This window comes from Urocitellus parryii, chromosome 1, assembly GCF_045843805.1.
Source record: "Urocitellus parryii isolate mUroPar1 chromosome 1, mUroPar1.hap1, whole genome shotgun sequence".
NCBI lineage: Eukaryota > Metazoa > Chordata > Mammalia > Rodentia > Sciuridae > Urocitellus > Urocitellus parryii.
Genome location: NC_135531.1, coordinates 104,414,728 through 104,436,769, shown reverse-complemented (window position 1 = coordinate 104,436,769; position 22,042 = coordinate 104,414,728). Strand labels below are relative to the sequence as shown.

The 22,042-nt window shown below is 36.9% G+C and overlaps 1 protein-coding gene across 1 annotated transcript in view; it reads left to right on the top strand.

Moving 5' to 3' along the window:
- The first annotated feature begins 5,539 nt into the window (after positions 1-5,539).
- Positions 5,540-22,042, top strand: part of Dctn4 (dynactin subunit 4) — a 32,769-nt gene continuing 16,266 nt past the window's right edge. The window contains exons 1-8 of the mRNA XM_026414654.2: positions 5,540-5,715; positions 8,680-8,750; positions 10,753-10,931; positions 15,120-15,163; positions 17,242-17,349; positions 18,921-18,994; positions 19,636-19,748; positions 20,045-20,154. Coding sequence (XP_026270439.1) covers positions 5,581-5,715; positions 8,680-8,750; positions 10,753-10,931; positions 15,120-15,163; positions 17,242-17,349; positions 18,921-18,994; positions 19,636-19,748; positions 20,045-20,154 — 834 coding nt within the window. The 5' untranslated portion in view covers positions 5,540-5,580. The remainder of the gene's footprint in view (positions 5,716-8,679; positions 8,751-10,752; positions 10,932-15,119; positions 15,164-17,241; positions 17,350-18,920; positions 18,995-19,635; positions 19,749-20,044; positions 20,155-22,042) is intronic.

The window sequence follows — 22,042 nt, the reverse complement described above, 5'->3', positions numbered from 1 at the left end:
TTCCTCATGAGGTGGTTATATGTGTGTATACCTATCAGATAATCATAGCAAATTTAGCAATGAAAACATGTTATTACCCAAATGCTCCAATGTAAAAAAAAAAAAAAAATTAAACAAAATTTATTGTGTGCCTACTTTGGAAGCAGGCCCTTTGCCAGGCCCTCACAGAGCTCATGTTCTAGAAATTAGACTGATACCTTTTGGAAAATGAAGGCAAATGCAGTTTGCACGTTACTCTAATGGGACAGTATTACAGGAGAAAGGCAAGCAATGGTCAACTCCCTCATTGGCAGGGCTGGACAAGATTTCACAAAAGAAAAATACCCATGAGCTGGCAAGCAGATAAGAAGGTTATTCCTGGTTGAGGTAATTGCTTATGTAGGGTCCTAAAGACATAAAAAGATAGTGCATGTTTTCATTAGTTGGTCAACAAGAGTTACATAGGCCATGTATGCAGCACCCATCTTCAGATGAGGCTATAAAGGTAGGAAGATCCTAGAGGCCTTATCTTTTATGCCAAGAGTTTGGGGGTTTATCCTGTGTGATGAAGAGTCACTGAAGAAATCCAAGCAATAGCAAAACAGGATCAAAATCAAAAGATGGGTTTGAGAAAGACCACCCTAACTCAATGTAGAGAACAAGTGAGGCAGCAGGCAGGATGTTGCAGTAAGTCCAGAAGGAAATCAGTACAACTCTGAATTAAGGCAGAGGCCATGAGAATGACAAGGGGAGTGAGCTATTGAGCAGGCTGAATCAAAGGGGAATCACCCAGGAAGTTCCTGGGCTTTGTGCTGGGGTGGACAAGTGAGAGAATGAAATAACTACAATAGGTGGGGCAGGGACATGGGGGCAAGGGGCCAGTAGGGAATAATCACCTCCATTAAAAACAAACAAGAACCCCAAAACTTAAAGTCCCATGCCCATAAAATGTTTCCCAGAATGAAGGCATGCTGCAGCCCTTTGCCATGCTTACATTTGGGAAACAGGATTTTGCTAGCACCACATTTCCTGGGTGGAGCTCCTGCAGGTGCCAGATGGGTGTTGAGATGGTGGCTTCTTTTGTTTGTGCCCTTCTGTTCACTTACTGTGACTTTTAGATGCGTCTGCGAGATTCGATGCAAGAAAACCTGTGACAAATGTCGTTTTCAATAAGAGACCAAAGGCAGGGAAGGCAGCCCTGGCAGATGGCCAACATCGGTCAGTTTCTCTGAAACTGTAGAAGCCCATGAGCCTTTTCTGTGGGAGCGTATTTGACCAAAGCCTAGCTCCCAGTTTTTTCAGTTGTTATTGTGAATTTTCTCTGAAGGACTCTTGAGAGAAATGAAAAACACTCCAGATTTTTCATATGTTGAACATATAGGGACCTTTTGTTATGCGTCTCTGGTGCTTCATAGCTTACAAAGTGTTTTTGCAAACATGAATATTTTCTATTTTCATTGAGACAGGAATTATCTTCCCATCCTATGTGTTATAAAACAGAGGTGTAATGGTTTTTCAAGATTTCATAGCTAGGAAGTACCAAAACGATTTGATAGTCCATTTTGGCAAAACAATAGAAAAATGGAAGTTTCATACATTTATGGTGAGTGTAAATTGGCCCAGATTTCCACAACCGGTGTCAATATTTATTCAATATTGTTACCCTTTGATCTGAACTCACCCTAGAAGGCAGAGTTGAAAATGAGAGTTTGCAGACCCGGAATCCAGGGCTGCAAAGTGATCCCAGTGACCTGTAGTGAGCTCAGGGCTGGGAGGAGTAAGAAGGAACACATCCGGCATTATCAAGCTGCTCACTATTTTGTGTAAATAGGGCTTGATAATTCCAAAACTGTGTAAGAAACTGTTACAGAGCTGGGGCCTTCCGAGAAACTGAGGCAATGCAAAGACCCCCTTCAGGCCCCAACTCGTGTGACCAAGTCAGAAAGATTTCAGACATGTTGCTCAGAGTAACAGGAATTAGTTTATGGGAGGGATAGGGCAAGGGGACACTCCCTAGGGAGAGAGTTGGTCTTCTCAGCTCTACTGGGGACCCCAGAGAGTCCTGCCCAGGTCCACCTCTTGACTTTTGACTGACAGCAGGGTGATAGACTTTCAAATCCCCATTGCCATGACAACGCTATGCCACCTTGGCTCATGCTGACTAGTTCTAATTGGATTCTTAATCGTTTTTACAATTCTATGGTTAGGAGGAATTATCCCTATCTTCCAGGATCTAGTCTGTAAAAAGGATCACAAAAGTCTCTCCCTTCAAAGTAACTTGGGTTCCCTTATTTTTTTTTTTTATTCTCATAGAAATTTATTATTTATGGAGTTTTTCTACATTATGCAATGAAAGTAATATTTCCAAATAAATAAATTTACCATATTATTAGGACACAGACAGCATCAAGTAACAAACACTTTGGGTAGTATGTTAACAATTTTAACAATTCTTTTAATCCATCAATACTGATATCTTTCCATATACTTGTGTATTCTTCAATTTTTTTCACCAATGTTTTATAGTTTCATAGTGTATAAATTTTTTACCACCTTAAGTTTATTATGAAGTATTTGAAGTTACTATAAATAATATTTTCTTAATTTCTTTTTTCAGGCAGTTTGTTATTAGTATATAGAAACACAACTGATTTGTATGTTGAGTTTGTTGATTTTTACTTATCAATGTTATTTCCTGCCTGCATTTCCTTGCAGATAACAGGTAGTTGGCTGAGGAATGTGACATATCCTGTCCAGGCACTGCTGCAAGTAAATTGTTTTTTGGCAAAGAAAACATGTGGAGTCAGTACAGTGGGCCCATTTTATAGAATTATTCTCTTAACCTCGTGTTTCCACATACTCATCCATCTGTCCCCTAACAGAACCATAGAGAATGTATAAAGGCAGAAATGGGGGGACAATAAATCACAGGATTCCACCCTATGGTGGTCAACTTTTACTCCAAAGAATGTTAACTCTTTCACACTTCCAGGTTTGCCAAGTGGATTCTCAGAGGTATCTCAAAACTGTTTTCATGTATTAATTATATATATGTCAAAAAGTTAAAAAGATAAGGGAAGGCCTCAGCCTAGGTCACTGGAACACAGATCTCCCAAACCTTCAGAGGCCAAAGCTAGGGCTCTGTAGAATTTGAATTATGGAAAATAGATTCCAGGCCCCTTGGAGGTGGGAAGAAGAGCCTGGCAAAAGCCAGGCAAGGTGTTTTAGTTTTCTGCCATGGGAGACTACTATGGCTTGGATCTGGAATGTCTCTCAAAGGCTCAACTGTTGAAGGCTCAATCCCCAGTGCAGCAGTGTTCCCAGGTGGGGTTTGGGGAAAGTATATTAAATTATGAGGCCTCTGACTTTATCAAAGTATTAATCCATTGAGGGATTCATAACTAAATGGGCTTTGGGAAGTAGTGTAAACTATAGGAGGTGGAAGCTAGTAACTGGAAATGAGTCCTTCGGGTGTGCCCTTGGGGACTATATCATGTCTCCAATCCCATGCATGAGTACTAGCACTCTCACGCATTTTCGCTGGCGTGCCTGCCCTCTGCTTTCATGTTATCATGAGATGAACAGCTTTCCTCGGCTTCATCCTTTTACCAAGATGTTCTGCCTCACTTTAGGCCCGAAGCAATACAGCCAGTTGAACACAGACTGAAACTTCTGAAACTGTGAATTAAAATAAATCTTTCCTCCTCTAAGTTGCTTTTCTCAAGTATTTTGTCCCAGTGATGGAAAATTGACCAACATAGAGACTTTCCACATTCAATAACACGATGGCCACAAAATTCCTGATATTCTGCTAGTGAATGCTACGAATAACCAGAAGGCAGCAAAGGTAGGGCTCTCCATGCCCAGTCTCAAAGTCAAAGACAGCAAATTTAAGGAGTGATTATCAAAAAAAGTACTTTTCCACTTTAGTAGGCAGTTTCTTATAAATTTAAATTCTTGGGTCCCATCCCAGAAATTCCTATCTGGGTCTTGGGAATCTACATATATAAATCTATATTTGTAACCTTCAGTTATAAACCCTTTAGGTGATTCCTATGTTGGTGATCTGGAACCACACTTGAGAAACACTGCCCCAGGACCTTGACTCTAAGCCCTATGAATGGAGAAAGTATCTCATTTATCCCTGGTTCCCTCCCAAATACCTGGCATATCCCAGACACCACATACATTGTTCATTTAATTGTTCAAAGCCAGTCCTCAAGAAAGTGTGTTTTTCACACGGAGCCAGCTCAAGTCTGTGGTCTCTCTGCACCTGCAGATTCTAGGACTTCATTTTACCAGGGGAGATTAGTTCAGGAAAAAGCATCCAAACTCAGCAGAGGCTAACTGATAAACCATAATGCCGAAGAGTTCTTTAACCCAAAGAAAAAACTGCAAATCAGTAGGCTAATAATATATTTTCTCATAAGAGCAAAATCTACTTATGAAATCAGTACTAGGCGATAGCTTGGTAAACGAGTAAATGGAATTTAATAACTTTTAGGCTTAAATTGATAAAGTAAGACATAATTTGTGAGATAATATATATGAAAGCACTGTATAAATTGAAAGGCATTATATAAACTGTAAGGCATTATTAATATCATATTAGAAAATAAGTTAAAATAAGCTGTAGATATTTTACAGGAAAGTAACGCACATAAACTCCGAAGTCAAACAGAACGGGGTTCTACCTCTCTCTATGAAATCTTAAGACAAGTCACTGCGCTTCCCTAAGCCTCCTTCTCCTGAGTTTTTGTGAGAATTCAATGAAAGAATGTATATTAAGTTTGACACAGTAACTTGCACTAATAAGTTTTCAATAAAGATTTGTTTTCAGTTCCCTTTCTCCTCTATTACCAACACTAATGTCAGATGGGTAATAATACAACACGACACTAGTACAATAAGAAAATTACAGGCATGGCGGCAGGCAATATGGGATCTAGTCTCTGCTAAGCATCTTAGGTGATCCTTCAAGCTTTGGTTTACACTTCAGAAATGACGTCTGCCAACAACACTGTTCGTGGATTTAGTTTTTTCATTCATTATACTTATTGAATGCTCACAATACAGACTTAAATCTAAACACGGAAATAAATGTACCTACTCCGCGTGAGGGTGCATAATAAGTTTCAAACAAAATACTATATGCAAAAGTTTCCTAGGAATAATTGACAAGACTGACTGAAGAAAGTGCTGGTCTTAATTTTCCAGTTCCCAAGGAATCTGTCTCTTTGAGACCTTTGATTTGTCTCCGGCATTTCTGCCTTCAAGGTGAGGAAGGTCCTTCTTCTCTGGAAGAAAATGAAGAAAAGGGAGGGCGCTGAGCCTGTTTGGGTTTGAGCTGCAGGTCTGGGCATAATCATAGGTCTGAGCTAGCTCCGGGCAGCCGAAGCTCACTGAAACTTCGCCGAGCCGGACGTGGGTGGGGACGAAATCTGGGACGCCAGCTGCGGGCCAGCACTTAGATATTCAACCAGAGCAAACCCCAACTGCGTCAAATTCCACGTAGAGAGACGTAAAGTAGGCGGCGAGGATGCAGCCCGCTCTGTGATCACGTGAGGCGGCGGGAGGGCCGTTGGCTCCTCCCTCTCCAAGATGGCGTCCTTGCTGCAGTCGGAGCGGGTTCTCTATCTAGTCCAAGGAGAAAAGAAGGTTCGGGCTCCGCTTTCGCAGCTCTACTTCTGCCGCTATTGTAGCGAGCTGCGGTCGCTGGAATGTGTGTCTCACGAGGTAACAGTCGCTCCATAGAGAGTGTGTGTGTGTGTGTGTGTTGGGGTGGGGGGGTGTTCATTCTAGTCACTGCTACTGGTGGGGAAGTTCCGCCTGGTGGAGGCGGGCAGTCATTTTACTAGCTTATTGATTGGCTCTGTCTCCCGTCATTCAGCTTGGCCTGCGATTTTATTTGCTTATAACCTGTCACTTAGAAAGGAAGTGCGGCCCCGGGTGGGGCTGAGCGGATCTTCTTTTTCTAGAGCGGCCTCTGGTTGGGCAAATTTGACTTAGACTCTGGCTGTCTCCTGTGGGCCTTGGTAACTGAGTGGGCTTGGGAGAAAGATCTGGGATGCTTAGTTCAGGCCACTTGGACGAAATACCTGTAGTTACAGGATTGATGGAAGGGAGAGGCAGACATTCTCATTCATGGTCCTCCCAGCTTTGAAGGTCCGCCCGTGTTTTAGCCAGGAAACTGGTTGCTCTTCAACCGGTTGTTTCCTGGCTCAGGTTAAGGCCTACCGCAGGGAAGAGATTAAATTGAGTGGGTGAGTTGAGTGAAAGACACCTAGAATAAAGTGAGAAAGAAGCTCAAAGAGTTATATTCATGGCGCTTCCCTTGATGGTACTGGTGCTATCCTTCCCAAGCACAAGTGGTCAGTGTAAGAGAATTGCTCAGAAATAGGAGACCTGGCCAGTAAAAAAAAGAAAGTCACCAAATAACAAAATCCCAAAACTTTCAAAGCACTTGAAACAATTTAATCATTCAGTGAGCTTTAGGAATTAAATGAGGAATAAGACAAACCCTGCTGTTGATAACTCAGTTTAGTGAAGAAAAAGCTGATAATAATAATAGTTATATTTGTTGGGTAATTGCTATATGGCATATGTATTATGTAATCTCTTCAAACCAATGGGGGAAAAAAACATTTTGCTTTAAAAAAAAAAAAAAACATTTTGCAGGCAAAGAAACGAGTGTTTGCCTTATGTCACACAGATAATAATTTGGTGGTGAAAGAAAGAATCAGGATTTGGACCTAAACAACCTGACACACAGAATTTTACTAAAGATCTCTGGACTGTCAGAACGCACCTGAAATGTGTCTTGTACCATAAACTATTTTACACATTCACAGTTATTTTACTGGAGGTAATATTAAGATGAATCAAGGGAAGCAATTGGAAAACACAAGAAACATCAATGTCATATATATATAATGTATTCTCCATTAGCACTGTTCATGTATCTCCTTGTCAGGTCCTTTCTCTCTTAGATGTTTCCCTATTCCATCTCAACCCCAGAACTTACTGGATCAAATTTCCTGTGGCGGATATTACAGAGTTTAGTCTCCATGATCTCTAAGGATCTCTTCAGCTAAGACATTTCAGACTATAACAGCATCTTTTACAATGTGGTGTGTACCTGTGTTGTGGAAGTCTTTAGTTTAGGAAGGATGAGGCTACTAAGAGTCAGGAAGTCCAGTAAGCACTAATGGAAAACCTGGGCCTAGAGCTGCATGTGAAGGGACAATTTGGAAAAGGGGCAATAAGGAATTAATTGCATTTTGCCTTTTATGATGTCAGTGTGTATTAGCTTTTCATTGCTGTGACCAAAATACCTGACAAGAACAACTTAACAACTTAAGAGCAAAAGTTTTTTATGGCTCATTGCTTCAAAAGTCTTAGTTCATGGTTGACTAACTCCATTTCTCTGGGCCCAAGGTGAGACAACATCATGGTGGAAGGGTGCTGCAGAGAAAAGCTGCTCAATTTATGACAACCAGGAAACAGAGAGAGCCAACCAGGGAGCCAGAGATAAAATATAAACCCCAAAAGCATGCTGCCAGGGACCTAACTTCCTCCAGCCATGACAGTCATCACCCAATTAAGCCATTCAAATTATTAATCCATCAAATGAATTAATCTGCTGAGTAGGTAGCAGCTCTTATAATCTAATCATTTCAACTCTAAACTTTGACACAGGAGCCTTTGGGAGATATCTCGATCCAAACCATAACACACTGGAAATATTAGTTAGCAATATTGTACTTTATATTGAATAGCAATTGTATTGATTTTTTCAAATTGGGCCTATTTATAGCAGATGGTGAAAAAAAAAAGAGTTTCTATCACAGTAATTACATTCAAATTACTATCTTTCCAGATGGAGGTGAGTAGAATTCTATAATTGTCGAATAGGATCTACCTGCATTAAAGAAAAGACTTATTCAGATCTTTCAGATCTTTAAAAAATATAGTGAATTTAATGTTTGGACTGTGCTTTGCATTAATTATGATAAGATTATCCTATTTAATTTTTCATTTTAAAATAAACCAGTTAAAGCAATTAATTTACATTTACAAAATATGTTACTTTACTGATGAGAAAACTTTTTTTTTAAGTCTCCCTCAGCAGTTAAAGTGTATTCAAATAAAGCTGAACTAGTCAGGTGCAGTGGCACATGCCTGCAATCCCAGGTACTCAGAAAGCTGAGGCAGGAGGATCACAAGTTTAAGGTCAGCCTGGGCAGCTTAGTGAAATCCTGTCACAAAATTCAAAAAAATTTTAAAGGAATATGGCTGGGGATGTAGCTCAGTGGGAGTGTAGTCTAGTAATGGGACCCTGGGTTCTATCCCCAGTACTTCAAAAGAAATAAAAATTTAAAAATAAAGCTGGACTAGATAAGAGGGTATTTGATCACAGCTTTATAATTGTATTGTTTAATTAATCTGTTCATTAAGTTATCATAGAGTTATTCATTTGAAAACTTTAAATTATGATGTAGACAACTTTTGACATATCTAACAATAAAAGGGAACAGGAAATATTCGAAATGAAAAACAGAAGGTTTTTTTTTTTTTTCCCAAATCAGTGATATTTCACCTTTTGCTGGGATATTTTAAAATTTGTAGTTTGACATTTCTACAAACTAAACTGAGCTTCTCTGTTTTTTTTTTTTTTAATTATTTCTTATTTGCTCTTAGGTGGACTCCCATTATTGTCCCAGTTGCTTAGAAAATATGCCATCAGCTGAAGCCAAACTAAAAAAAAATAGGTAAGAACATAATTAGTTTTTCTGTTTTCCTCAACTATTTTTAAATAGCTGGTAAGGAAGCACATGGAATTACTTTCTTTTTTTAAATTGCTCTTTATTTCATCACTGCCTCAGATCAAATGCCCTTTGATTTTTTTTTTTAAATAAACTTTTTATTTTAGAACAGTTGGAGATTTAAGAATTATTGTAAAGATAGTACAGAGAATTCTTTGTCACCTCCAACCCAGTCTCCCCTGTTGTTAGGAAACCACATTATATTAGTCATATATCCTTGGGCTTCTCTTGACTGTGACAGTTTTTTAAACTTTAAATCTGATGACATTAGGAATTTTGAGGAGTACTGGAGAAGAACTTTATAGAGTGTACCTCAATTAAAATTTGTGTGATGTTTTCCTCGTCAGACTGAGGGATATGTTTTAGGGAGGGAAGAGGACCACAGAGATAAAGTACCATCTCTCATCACATCGGATCAAGGATGAATTAACTGTCCATATGATTTATCTCTCTGGATGTTAACCTCACTTACCTGGCATGAGCTAGTGTTGTCAGGTTTCTCAACTGTAAGGCTAGTCTTTTTTCCACTCCTTTTCTTTACTCCTTCGAATAAAAAAATCACATCATAGCCCACACGTAGTGGGAAATTTCCCCCTTCCTGAAAGCTTTCTGCATAAAATATTTAAAATTTATTTTGCATGAAAGATTTATCTCTTCTCTATTTATTTATTTATCATGTGAATCATATTTCACTTTGAGCTCATGAATATTTATTTTATACCTTGGATTGTAATCCAGTACTGCTTTATTTATATTTTTGCTTGTTGGTTTATTTATTTATTTTGCCCATGTTGTTCCAGCTTTGGCCATGGGGCTCTTTCAGTTTACTTCTGTATTCCTTCAACATACCCCTATAATTGGTAGTTAGGGGGAAGTGTTCTGTTCATTAGTTTGAGTGCTTTATTACTAGTACTACAAAATACTCCATGCTTGTATTATGTATTTTTCTGTGTGTGTCTTATAATTCGCCATTTCTCAAAGGAACTTTGGTTCCTTTTATTGGAGAATAGTATTAGAAACCAAGATCTGGCTGCTAGACCTGCTCATTGCTACTGGATGATAGTTTTTAGTTTGGCTTGAAAGTCCTTTTGCTACCTGTCACACTTCTATACCTTTATGGATGTGTTATTTATTTTTCCTGCCCCAAGAAAGAGCTCCTGATAACCAGATGCTGTTTTGTTTGCTTCCCACATGTTAATTTTATCATTTTATACTCAGAGGATCTCTGTGAGGTGGATACTATTATACTCACCTAAGGATAATATACAGATGGCAAAATGTTGCAGATAATGGAAGTGATACAAGACTAGAGGTATTGGTAATCTCAGGTGGTGGGAAGGTTAAAAGCAGCAAGGCACAGGACCCCTAGAAGGAAAATCTTGGCTGAGGCTAGGAAGAATAGCATCTGAGAAGAAAAAACCCTGAAAGCATACTGTTTCTGGATCCTTGCAGTTTAGTGGCATTGTTTGGTTTCTGTTTCAGCTCTCTGGTACAGCAATCAAGCCCTTATTTTCTAAATCCAGTTTCACAACTCTTTGAGCTGTTGACTCTGTTTTCCATCATATAATTGGGCTCTCCTTTCAAGGCTTATGCTGTGACAGTTGTCTTTCCCTTAGAAATCTTTGTAACCTGCTAAGCATAAAAAGATTCTGAAATAATGAATTCTACCTGTTAACAGTGATTTCCTCTCTGGAGCAGGATTGGATCAGGTTCTAATTCTTCAAAAGCTTTGGTGATAATTGCATACATTTTTTAAAATAATATATAATTCTTTCAAAATGATAAAATTGAAAACAGGCCCCAGGAATAATTTTTTATCTTTTTTCTTGGGAGATATTCCAAATTGAACATGTACTCTGTTGAATTCCTAACATGTAGAACAGTGTCTGGTACATAGTTTGATAAATATTTGTTGAATGAACAAATGGTTGTATTTGTCACATTGCAGATGTGCCAACTGCTTTGACTGTCCTGGCTGCATGCACACACTATCCACCAGGGCAACAAGCATCTCCACGCAGCTCCCAGATGACCCAGCCAAAACTACCATGAAGAAAGCCTATTACTTGGCCTGTGGATTTTGTCGCTGGACATCTAGAGATGTGGGCATGGCAGACAAATCTGTAGGTGAGTGAAGTGGACTTGAACATGAGTTCATAAAATGCAACTGTCAGCTCTGTATTCATCCATGTATATGAGTCTTTTTTTTTTTTTTAAACATGTTTGGATACTCCAGAATGGATACTTAGATATGGAATTGCCAAGCAGAAGAAATAAAAGCAATTTAAAACTTTTATAGATGTTGTCAAACTGCTCACCATGATGGAAGTGTATGGGAGAACCATTTTTCCTTTTTTGTAGCCAACACTTTATATAACCAAATTTAAAAATTTTTGCCAAATAAAGGAAGTTTTAGCGGGGCGTGGTGCTTCATGCCTGTAATCCCAGTGGCTCAGGAGGCTGAGACTGGAGGATCCTGAGTTCAAAGCCAGCCTCAGCAACTTAGTGAGGCACTAAGCAATTCAGAGAGACCCTGTCTCTAAATAAAATACAAAATAGGGCTGTGGATGTGGCTCAGTGGTCAAGTACCCCTGAGTTCAATCCTCAGTACACAAAATAAAGAAAGGAAGGAAGTTGTAATTTGCTTTTCATGAGCATTAATGAACTTGAACCTTTGACATATTTATTGAACATTGTTATTTCCATTTATGAGAGTTGCTGTTCATAATCTTTGCCCATTGTCCTTCTGACTTTTCATTATTTATTTGTAATGGTTCCACATTTTTGGTTATTCGTTTATAGTCTGTGATATATGATCCAGCTATTTTTCTTGTTTTCAAGTAAAAGAAACACCCAGAAATCCAGATAGATGTCTCAGTTTGTTACTCTGTAAGTGAATGTTTTATATTAGCCTTTTATATTATGAGCCATTAAGGATTGGAGAATTTTTATTTCAGAACTTAAAACTTATGATGACTTCTAGAAACCTATCTCTTCTGGGGTATCTAGAAGTGATAATTGAATACTCAGAACTCTTAAATAGTATAGATAATTTCATTTCCTCCATGATGTCATTGGTGCCTAAGAAGCCCTGAAACCACTTTTATTTATTTCATTATTTTTAAGTACTTCTCTTTAATGTACAGAGAAAAAATTATAATGACATCATATAGTAATCTTGTCAAATTGCTGTTGAGAAGAAAATACTAGTTCTAAAGAAGCAAGTAGCTAAAACATATGGATTTTTTTTTTTTTTTAACCAGGGATTAAACCCAGGGTTACTTAACCACTGAATCACATCCCCAGCCCTTTTTATTTTTGAGACAGAGTCTCCCTGGGTTGCTTAGGGCCTTGCTAAGTTGCCAAGGCTGGCTTTGAACTCGGGATTTCCTGTCTTAGCCTCCTGAGCCACTGAGAATACAGGCAAGCACCACTGTACCTGACAAAACATTCAGACTTTTAAAAATGTTTTTCATGACTGCCTTGAGTAAGACAGCCTCTAAAATACGAATATTGTGCTACAAGGTGTTATTTCAACCATTTTTTGCAAAAGAGTAAAATGCTACCATCAGCAAGGTATTTAAAAGTCCTTTTTGTTGGGGGGGAAGAAATTATTTTTAAATATAGAGTATTTGTGTACTTATCCAGCCTAGGAAATGAAACATAACCAAAGCAGTTTTAAGACCTCTTGTAACCTTTCCCCTACTTTATTCCTCTTCCTCTCTGCCTCATCTTCCTCTCCAGGAAATAATCTCAATCCTGAATTCTGTGTTTGCTAGTGTCCACGCTTGTCTTTATACATCTCTGAATCTGTATGTAGCCACTAACAAATAGTATTTTTTAGTTTTAAGCAAGGAGAAATATACTGTATAGGTACTGCTACCACATTTTTTCCTCAACATTGTTTCTCCTACATGATTGATTTGCACATGACTTACCACAGTGTACTTTATTCAGTTGTTTTCAATGAACATTTAGGATATTGCAGTTTTTTGCTGTTGAAAACAGTGCTGCTAGAAAAATATGTATGTGTTTATTCAGGCACAAAAAGAAGCATTTTTCTGCCATAACTGGAAGTAAAATTGCCCATCAGAAGATGTAAACTTCCTTTGTTCTCCAAAATGCTATACCAGGTTTGGGGGAATTTTTTTTGTTGTTGTTGTTGTTGTTGTTTTTTTTTTTTTTTTTTTTTTGGTACCAAGGATTGAACTTGGGCACTAGACCACTAAGCCACATCCCCAGTCCTTTTTTTGTATTACATTTAGAGACAGAGTCTCACTGAGTTACTCTTACCAATTTAGGGCTCTTTAAAGTTTTTTCCAAATTTATGGTGTGAAATCATATTTCATTATAGTTTATTTTTATTTAGTCTTGAGATAATTACATATAATGAAGCTTACCAATTTTAAGTGTAGAAATCTGTTCTGCTTAATAAATATATAGTCATAACCACCACCATAATGATGATACACACCATTTCCATCACTCCAAGTTGTTTCCTCTATTTCCTTTAATCAGTTCCTTTTCCACATCATTGGTCCCTGACTACCCTGATACACTTTCTTTTCTTTTTTTTCCCCCCTTCTTACTGGAGATTAAACCCAAGAGTGCTTAACCACTGAGCCACATACCCAGCCGTTTTTATTTTTTGAGACAGGGTCTCTTGCTAAGTTGCTTAGGGCCTCACTTAGTAGCTGAGGCTAGCCTCGAACTTACCATTCTCCTGCCTCAGCCCCTGAGTCACTGGGATTACAGTATGCACCACCACACCTAGCTGATATGCTTTCTATCACTATGATTTTACCTTTCCTAGAAGCTTATATAATTGGTGTCTTGTAGTCCATAGTCCTTTGTATCTGGCGTCTTTCACTTCAGCATAATATTTTGAGGTTCATCTATATTTTTGCTTCGTAAGATTTCTTTTTCATTGTTCCTCTTGTTTGGCCATAACACGGATTGTTTATCCATTCTTCATTTGATGAATGTGGGTCGTTTGGCAGTTTGGGCTTAAATGAGTAAAGCTGCTGTGAACATTTGCTTACAAATCTTTGTGTAGGTATATGTTTTATTTTATTTTTTTAATTGAGAAAATACCTAGAAGTGGAATTGCTGGGTCATGGGGTAAGTGTAGCTTAACTTTAACTAGAAACTGCCAACTATTTAACAAAGTGTCTGTGCAGTTTTGGATCCTAATCAGTAAAATAGGAGAGTTTTAATTCCTTGACAATCCTTGACGCTTTTGATTTCTTCATTTTAACCATTCTGGTACTTGAATAGTGATTCTTCATTGTCTTTAGTTTGTGTTTTCTTTCTGTGTTTATATGCTATCTATTTAGCATATTTAGTGAATTTGTTAGAAATCTTTTGCTCATTTTTTAACAGATCTTTTTCTTTTTTTTCTTTTTGTCTTTGTGTTGAGTTGTAAGAGTTGCATATTCTGGATATAATTCTTTGTCATATATGCATTTTAGAAATATCTTCTAAAGCTCCCCAGTCTGTAGTGTGCCTTTATATTTTTTCAGCATTGTCTATTGAAGAACATAAAATTATAAATTCAGTGATGTCTAGTTTATCAGTTTTTTTTTTTTTTATACTTTGTGCTGTGTCCTGTTGAAAAAATTTTATCCACTGTCACTAGGATTTACTTCTATGCTTTCTACATGTTAGTTTTAGCTCTTAGAGTTACTAAGTTCTTGTTCTTTTCAGGTTAAGTTTTGTACATGTTGTAAGCATTCAGATTCTTTTTTCTTTATTTTATATGTGGTTATTCAATTGTTTTAGCATCATTAGTTGAAATTTTTCATTATGATTTTATTTTCAATTCTCTTGAGTAATCTATTTTTTTTATAACTCGAAGTAATAGAATATAGAATCTGTATAATAATGCAGATAATAACTGGGTCTCTGGAATTAGGCTGCTTGCTTCAGTTTAAGCCTAAGACTACCATTTACTATCCATATGACTTTAAGCAAGTTATTTAATCAGCCTCAGTTTTCTATCTGCAAAAATGAAACTAGTAATAAGAGTCCCTTCCTTAGGTTATTATGGGAATAGAAAGAAATTTAATACTTTTCAAATGCCTACTGTGGAGGCTGTGCGTGCTGTAGGAATGAAAGAGGTGGGGATTATCAACATCATTATAGCTAAAGAAAAAAATGTTATTCTGAGCATGCTGGTCTATAAAATTTATAGAATTCTTTCTGGGAAATTCTTGGACTTTGTCTTTAAGTTTCATTTTATGGCCTACAAATGACCTATTTTTATGAAAATGGTCAAATAATGAAAGTCTCATTTAATGTTTCTTTATTTTCTAGCTAGTGGTGGTTGGCAGGAACCAGAAAATCCTCACACACAACGGGTAAGTAAAGGGTCATATGACAAAAAAAAAAAAAAATGAAATAAGAAAATATAGAATAAAAGACTGAACATCTTCCATTTTATCTGTGCATATGACCTATGCCTAGAAGTCCATGATGTCTATTTTGTTATGTTTTACACATAGAAAATGCTTCTCGTTGTAAGACATTAAATCACAATCTCACTTCTTTTAGAAGTTAATGGAAACATCTAGATATAGTTTTAGTTCTGTGTTTGAGTTATATGTCCAAAAAAGGAAAGATAGCATTTTTTCTTTTCTTCACATACCCACCAGTGAGTTAAAGTCTCATTTGTTATCAAATATTTTTGGAAATATAAACATGTAGACATTTCAACCACTGGAAACACTAATGATTTAGAAAATACCTTTGGTCTCAGTAGTGGTTGCCTATAGGATCATGACTTGAGCATCCTTTAGCAATTTGTAGTGAATTGATCTGTGTATTATACCTGATTTTTTTTGTAATCCTCTTGAATTAGAACAATATGAGTAGGGTAATGAACTGCTATAGAAATGAAGTGTCCTGTCAGTACAAATTAAACAGTAATTATTCATCTATAATATCAGCAATAGAAATATGAAAATATCCTGGGTCAAAGTGTGGGGAAATGGGTTTTCTTTGTTGTACTGTTATAATATTAGTGTAGGTTGATATAGATTTCTTGAGCTCCTGGCTATATATACTTCTTGGATTCTTGCATGAATTATAGAAATGCTTACATGTATGCATACGAGTGCTCACGCACACGCGCGCACACACACATTTCAGACATAAAAAGTGAATAACTATATGCCAAGGACCATATTCATATATGGTCCCTACTTTCATAGAGTTTAAGTCTAATGAGGGGGGAAATTCAAATCAATCATTCAGATAATTCCCAGATAAAGAGAAAACCATGGTAAGTAATATGAAGGAGAGAAATTGTGCCATGTGAAGGGGTGAGGGACATCCACTGAGAATTGAGGACAACAGGCACAGAGGGGAAAGAATGTAAGGCAGGGAAACAACATATGCAAAGACGTTGTAAGTGAAGGAAGCAAAACATATGGTAGGTAAGAAAGGGAGTGTCACTAGAGTGGAGCATAGTCACAACAAAGAGGAATTTAGGGTCTGACCATGCAGGCCCAAATTAAGGAGTTTGAGAAACTATTAAGTGGAGGAGATAACAGGATCAGATTAGTGTTCCTAAAAAGTAGTTACTGCTGAATTCAGAGTACAGTCGTGGGCACCATAAGTCTAGTTGATTCAGTTGTAGGAATTGGTTAAATACCTTGTAGGGTATCTCTTTCCAATAAGTTACAACCTTTTTAAAAAAATGACATTGATCTATTTGCACTGGATAGAAAGATGAACCCAATGTATTTGTACTGGATAGAAAGTTCAGGATATTTGCAGTGAAAAAGAATGTTATAATTTTCATTCCCTTTTACATGGAAATTCAAGTTGTATGTCTATACACAGGTGTTTTGAAATTATGCAAAATATAATGTGCTATGTCTCTAGTGTATGAGAATGATATCTAAACTGATAGTAGTGGATAACTGAGTAAAGAGGTCAGCTTAGGCACACAGAGATGAAAGAGAAGTTTTATGGTTTATTTATGTTTATATATTATTTGAACTGTTTGTAAATAATGTATGCTGCTTTATGATTAAAATACTTTAAAAGTAAAAGAGTATGATGGAGGAGTATAAAATAGAATATGAAATGTCATATTCTTGGAAATAAATGATTCATGCAGAAAAAAATAGGAGCAATTGGAAGAAGAAATAAGCAGTAAAATAAAACAACAATGAAAAAAAGAACCTGAATTTTTCAAGTCTTTTTATTGCCCATTTCTTTCTGTGGTTGAACTTGAAGGTTTCATTTTGATTCTAAAAGCAGATCATGTAATGAAGAAATTCTCTTTAAAGAAAAAGCACATACTTGCCCATCTTAACTAATTTGTCTTCTCTGTACTGATTATGTAACTAGTCGATATGGTTTATCTATTTTGTATGTTTCCTGTTAGCTTTTTTTGCAAAACAAATACTAAGTCTTTGATTTATTACAGATGAACAAATTGATTGAATATTACCAGCAGCTTGCTCAGAAAGAGAAGGTTGAGCGAGATCGCAAGAAATTGGCACGACGTAGAAACTATATGCCTCTGGCTTTTTCGGTGAGGATTTGGTACCCAAAAAATGGACATTGCAAAACTTGTGGGACATAACATTTCAAAAAGTGGCCATTGTCCTAGATTCCTGAGTGTTGGGTAGCAGACGTTTGAGCCCAAAGGACATTTGTGTTTTTTTCACCATTACTTCTATCTTTTGAATATTTCCCCTCAAAAGGCTACTATTTAATTTTATAGGCACCGCCTAACTCTACTTGCAACTTTTGTGTATTCGAGAAAGTCTGAGAAGAAGAAGGTGGGCAAGTGGTAGATTTTATTGAGATTACCCGTGTAGCCTACCTTTGACACCCTGGTAGTAGTAGTTTCCCAACTCTATAGTTTTTTGGTTTTTTTTTTTTTTTTTTTTGATACCTTCCCATATTTCTCCAAAATCAGAAACACTGACTTTTACACAGTGCATTTGAGTGGTTAGATAGTAATAGATACACATGCAATTTTTTATAGGAATTATTTATGGAAGTTATTCTTTAATCAGTTTTTATACTAGTAGGCAGATGCAAGAGATGAAAGTTTTGAGTTTTTGTTGTTGTCCCCCAAGTTTTATTTGCTTTTATGGAACAATTTGGTTTCTTTGTGCTTGCTTGAGACCCAACAGATTGACATTCAATAAAGAACATTTATTGAATGTCAGTGATGTGTCAAGCACTGTGCTAAGCACTTTGTTTGTATTATTGAATGTCAATGATGTGTCAAGCACATGCTTAGCACTCTGTTTGTATTATTTTATTTAATCCTCACAACAATCTTGTGGGACAGATAATGTATCCCCATTTTACACTTGACATAATGAGAGCTGGCAGGATGAAGTAACTTGTCATACTGTATCGACATGAGAATGAGTTAAGCCATTAAAACCCTAAAGATTGGTAAGGTTCATATGAAAATATTTAGATTGGAATTTAATAAAACATTGACACTTGCAAAGCAGCCAGATTTTTTTCAAGTCCAAAGGTATAATCAGCACATGCGGTACTATATATTTAAGAGAGAAATTTGAATTAAATGCATTATCCTTCCAACTTTCCCATATACCTGCCTGCTGTATGAGTTTGCTTCTATCTTATGCTGCATTTTTTTGTCTCTGTTGCAACCTGCTGCTATTTGGGGGCTCTACAGCAACATACTATTCATGTAGTGGTAAGTTCTCTTTTATAATTCTTGCTAACCCTGAAGAAGTTAGCAGATGGTCACTGGTGTTCCAGGATGAAATTCATCACCTGTCTTAGACACTCCACATAGTTCTTGCCTGAGCCACAGCTTAGATTTTTTAGCTTAATAGCAAAATCTCACATTTAATTCACTTTTACTGGTATTAATGTAGTTTCAGTCTCCATTTTGGTGCTTTTATTATTTTAGGAATAGAATAATAATGGTGTGGGTTTACAAACCACCGTCTTTAAAAGCAGCTTTTAAATTAGTTTTGGGGTTTGGTTTTGTTTTGTTTTGTGTTTGCTTATTTCCCTAAGCTTCTCATGCTATCCCACCCCAAATTCTTTGTTTCAGTGAATACAATGTATAAATAGATTTTCTAATAGGGATTTTTGAATTTTGTTTAGGACAAATATGGTCTTGGAACCAGGCTTCAGCGACCCCGAGCTGGCGCGTCCATCAGTACCCTTGCTGGACTTTCGTAAGTTTGAACATTAGATTTTGAAAAGAAAAGAAGGTATCAAAATTAATATTTAAGGAACTTTTTTTTTTTTTGCCAGGCCATGGAGGGTACCAGGGATTGAACTCAGGAGTACTCAACCACTGCACCACATTCCTAGCCCTATTTTGTATTTTATTTAGAGACAGGTCTCACTGGGTTGCTTAGTATATCACGTTACTGAGGCTGGTTTTGAACTTGTGATCCTCCTGCCTCGGTCCCCCGAGCCACTGCAGGTGTGCCCCCAAAAAGAGAAAAAGGATATATGTCAATGGGGAAAGAGATTTTCATACTTAGAAAAACAAAACAAAACCAGATGTGGTGTCACAGGCCTGTAATTCCAGCGGCTCTAGAGGCTGAGGTAGGTGGATCATGAGTTTAAAGCCAGTCTCAGCAACTTGGTGAGGCCATAAGCAATTCAGCAAAATGCTGTATCTAAATAAAATATAAAAAGGGCTGGAGATGTGGCTCAATGGTTAAGCACCCTGGATTCAATGCCCAGTACCAAAAAAAGAAAAGATCAAAACTAATGAATATTCTACAATAGAAGAATATGTCAAATATTGATAAAACTTGGAGGATGATCATATGGATCCTTGGGAAATTAATCTCTTATCTTTTAGCCTTAAAGAAGGAGAGGACCAGAAAGAGATAAAGATTGAGCCAGCTCAAGCCGTGGATGAAGTGGAACCTTTACCTGAAGACTATTACACAAGACCAGTAAATTTAACAGAGGGTAATTTTACACTGTTTCTATTATACACATACTTACTTTTTGTTATTTATATGCCTGGTGATTGAGATGTTTAATGGACTAGTTGTTAGTGGTAAAATTATACATAGAAAATAAAATAGATGTAATCATTTGAAGAACTATAAAATGTCTATCAAGTTTCTGAATTGTAGTTTTTTGAATGACACTATCTATAATGGTAGTATTGCTCCATGTAACTACTGACTACATAAGTCAGATTTTGAAAGTCACTAAACATTTTTAAAGTCACTAAACTTAGTTTCTGCCTTTCACAATAGTGACTACCCTTCAGCAGCGCCTCTTACAGCCTGACTTCCAACCAATTTGTGCTTCACAACTCTATCCTCGTCACAAACATCTTCTGATCAAACGGTCCCTGCGCTGCCGAGTAAGTATTCTTTTCTGTAGAGTTGGCATTTGTACAAGAGAAAAGCAGAAATAAATAGAATTGGTATCTGACCAGTGTGGTAAATACAGAAAACAGAGAATATATGAGGAACCCAGTCATTATTTCAGTTGATCTGCTTTCAATATAAACTCAAACCTCACAATCCTATGGAAGTAGATACTGTTGTTATCCTACTTTACAAATGTGGAGTCTGAAATATCTGAAGGTTTAATGCACAGTGCTAATCCATGAAAGAGTGTATAGCTTTTAGGTTGGTAGAGATGGGGGGAAAACACTAATACAAAATAAGAAATTTAAAAGAGAGCAAAAAATAAGAAAAATGAGCAAAATTCAGGCTCTAGGAATCTATAGGACAAACAACATCTGAATCTGTACAGTCCAGCATGGTATCCACTAGTCACATATGGACTGAGCACTTGAAATATGATAGTGTAACTAAGACATTAAATCTTTTGCTCATTTAAATAACCACATATGGATACTGAGCTAATGTTACCAAATAATGCAGCTGTTGATTAAGAGCAACCAAAAAAACTGCACAGACTTTATGTAGATCCTGATTTAAATTAAGAGGAAAAAAAGGGATCTTGAGAGGAAGGGAAAGAGGAAAAAATGAAAGAGAATGTATGAAATCTTTGGAGAAATTTAAACACTGACAGAGTTTTTGATGTTATTAAAGAATTGTTCTTTTTTAACCGGATGTGATGGTGCATATCTGTTATTCAAGCTACTCAGGAGGCTAAGGCAGAAGGATCAAAGTTCAAGGCTAGCCTCAGTAACTTAGCAAGACCCTGTCTCAAAATTAAAATATAAATGGACTAATAGACTGGGGATGTCGGTAAAATGCCCCTGGGTCAATCCCTAGTAGCCCCCCCCCCAAAAAAAAATTGTTGCTTTTTTTTGGTTTGTTTTAGAGACAATAATAGTATTGCTATTTTTAAAAATAACTTTATCTTTGGGAGATACTGAAATATTTATGGATCAAATGTCATGATGTCTGACATCACAAAGCAAAGCTATTAAGGATAAGGAGTAAGATGAAAGAATAGAAGCAGCAAGATTGGGTATCAAAGTAGTGATGGTTGAAGTTAGATGATAAGGACCTAAGAATTTGTGATACTGACTCTATTTTTGTATGTTCGAAAATTTCCACAATGAAGAACCCTTTTTTTAAAGAAAATAACAGGCAAAGTAACCTATATATTGGTGGTTCAGTTAGAAAGCATGTAGTTAGATTAAAAACCAGATATTTTGGGGCTGGGAATGTGGCTCAGGCGGTAGCGCGCTCGTCTGCCATGCGTGCAGCCCGGGTTCGATCCTCAGCACCACATACCAACAAAGGTGTTGTGTCCGCCGAGAACTAAGAAATAAATATTAAAAATGCTCGCTCTCTCTCTCTCTCTCTCTCTCTCTCTCTCTCTCTCTCTCTCTCCCTTCTCTCACTCTCTTTAAAAAAAAAAAAAACAGATATTTTACTATTTACATTTAATACTAATAAACTGAATGCTTCCATTAAAAGATAAAGATTACCACACTAATAAAATGGACAAAATGAAACCACTCATCTTTATGCTGATTACAAGAAACACAAACATTGAGAATTCAGAAAAGTTGAAGTCATAGATATATGGAAAAAGATATATTTTATAGACTTTTATAAAAGAATGATAATTTATTAAAAAATATTTAGTTCACTAAGAAACTAAGAGACTTTTTTTTTTTTTTTTTAGTTATAGGTGGACACAATACCTTTGTTTTATTTATTTATCTGTGGTGCTGAGGATCGAACCCAGGGCCTTACACATGTTAGGCGAGTGCTCTACCGCTGAGCCCCAGCCCCACCCAAGTGACTACATTTGTATGTACC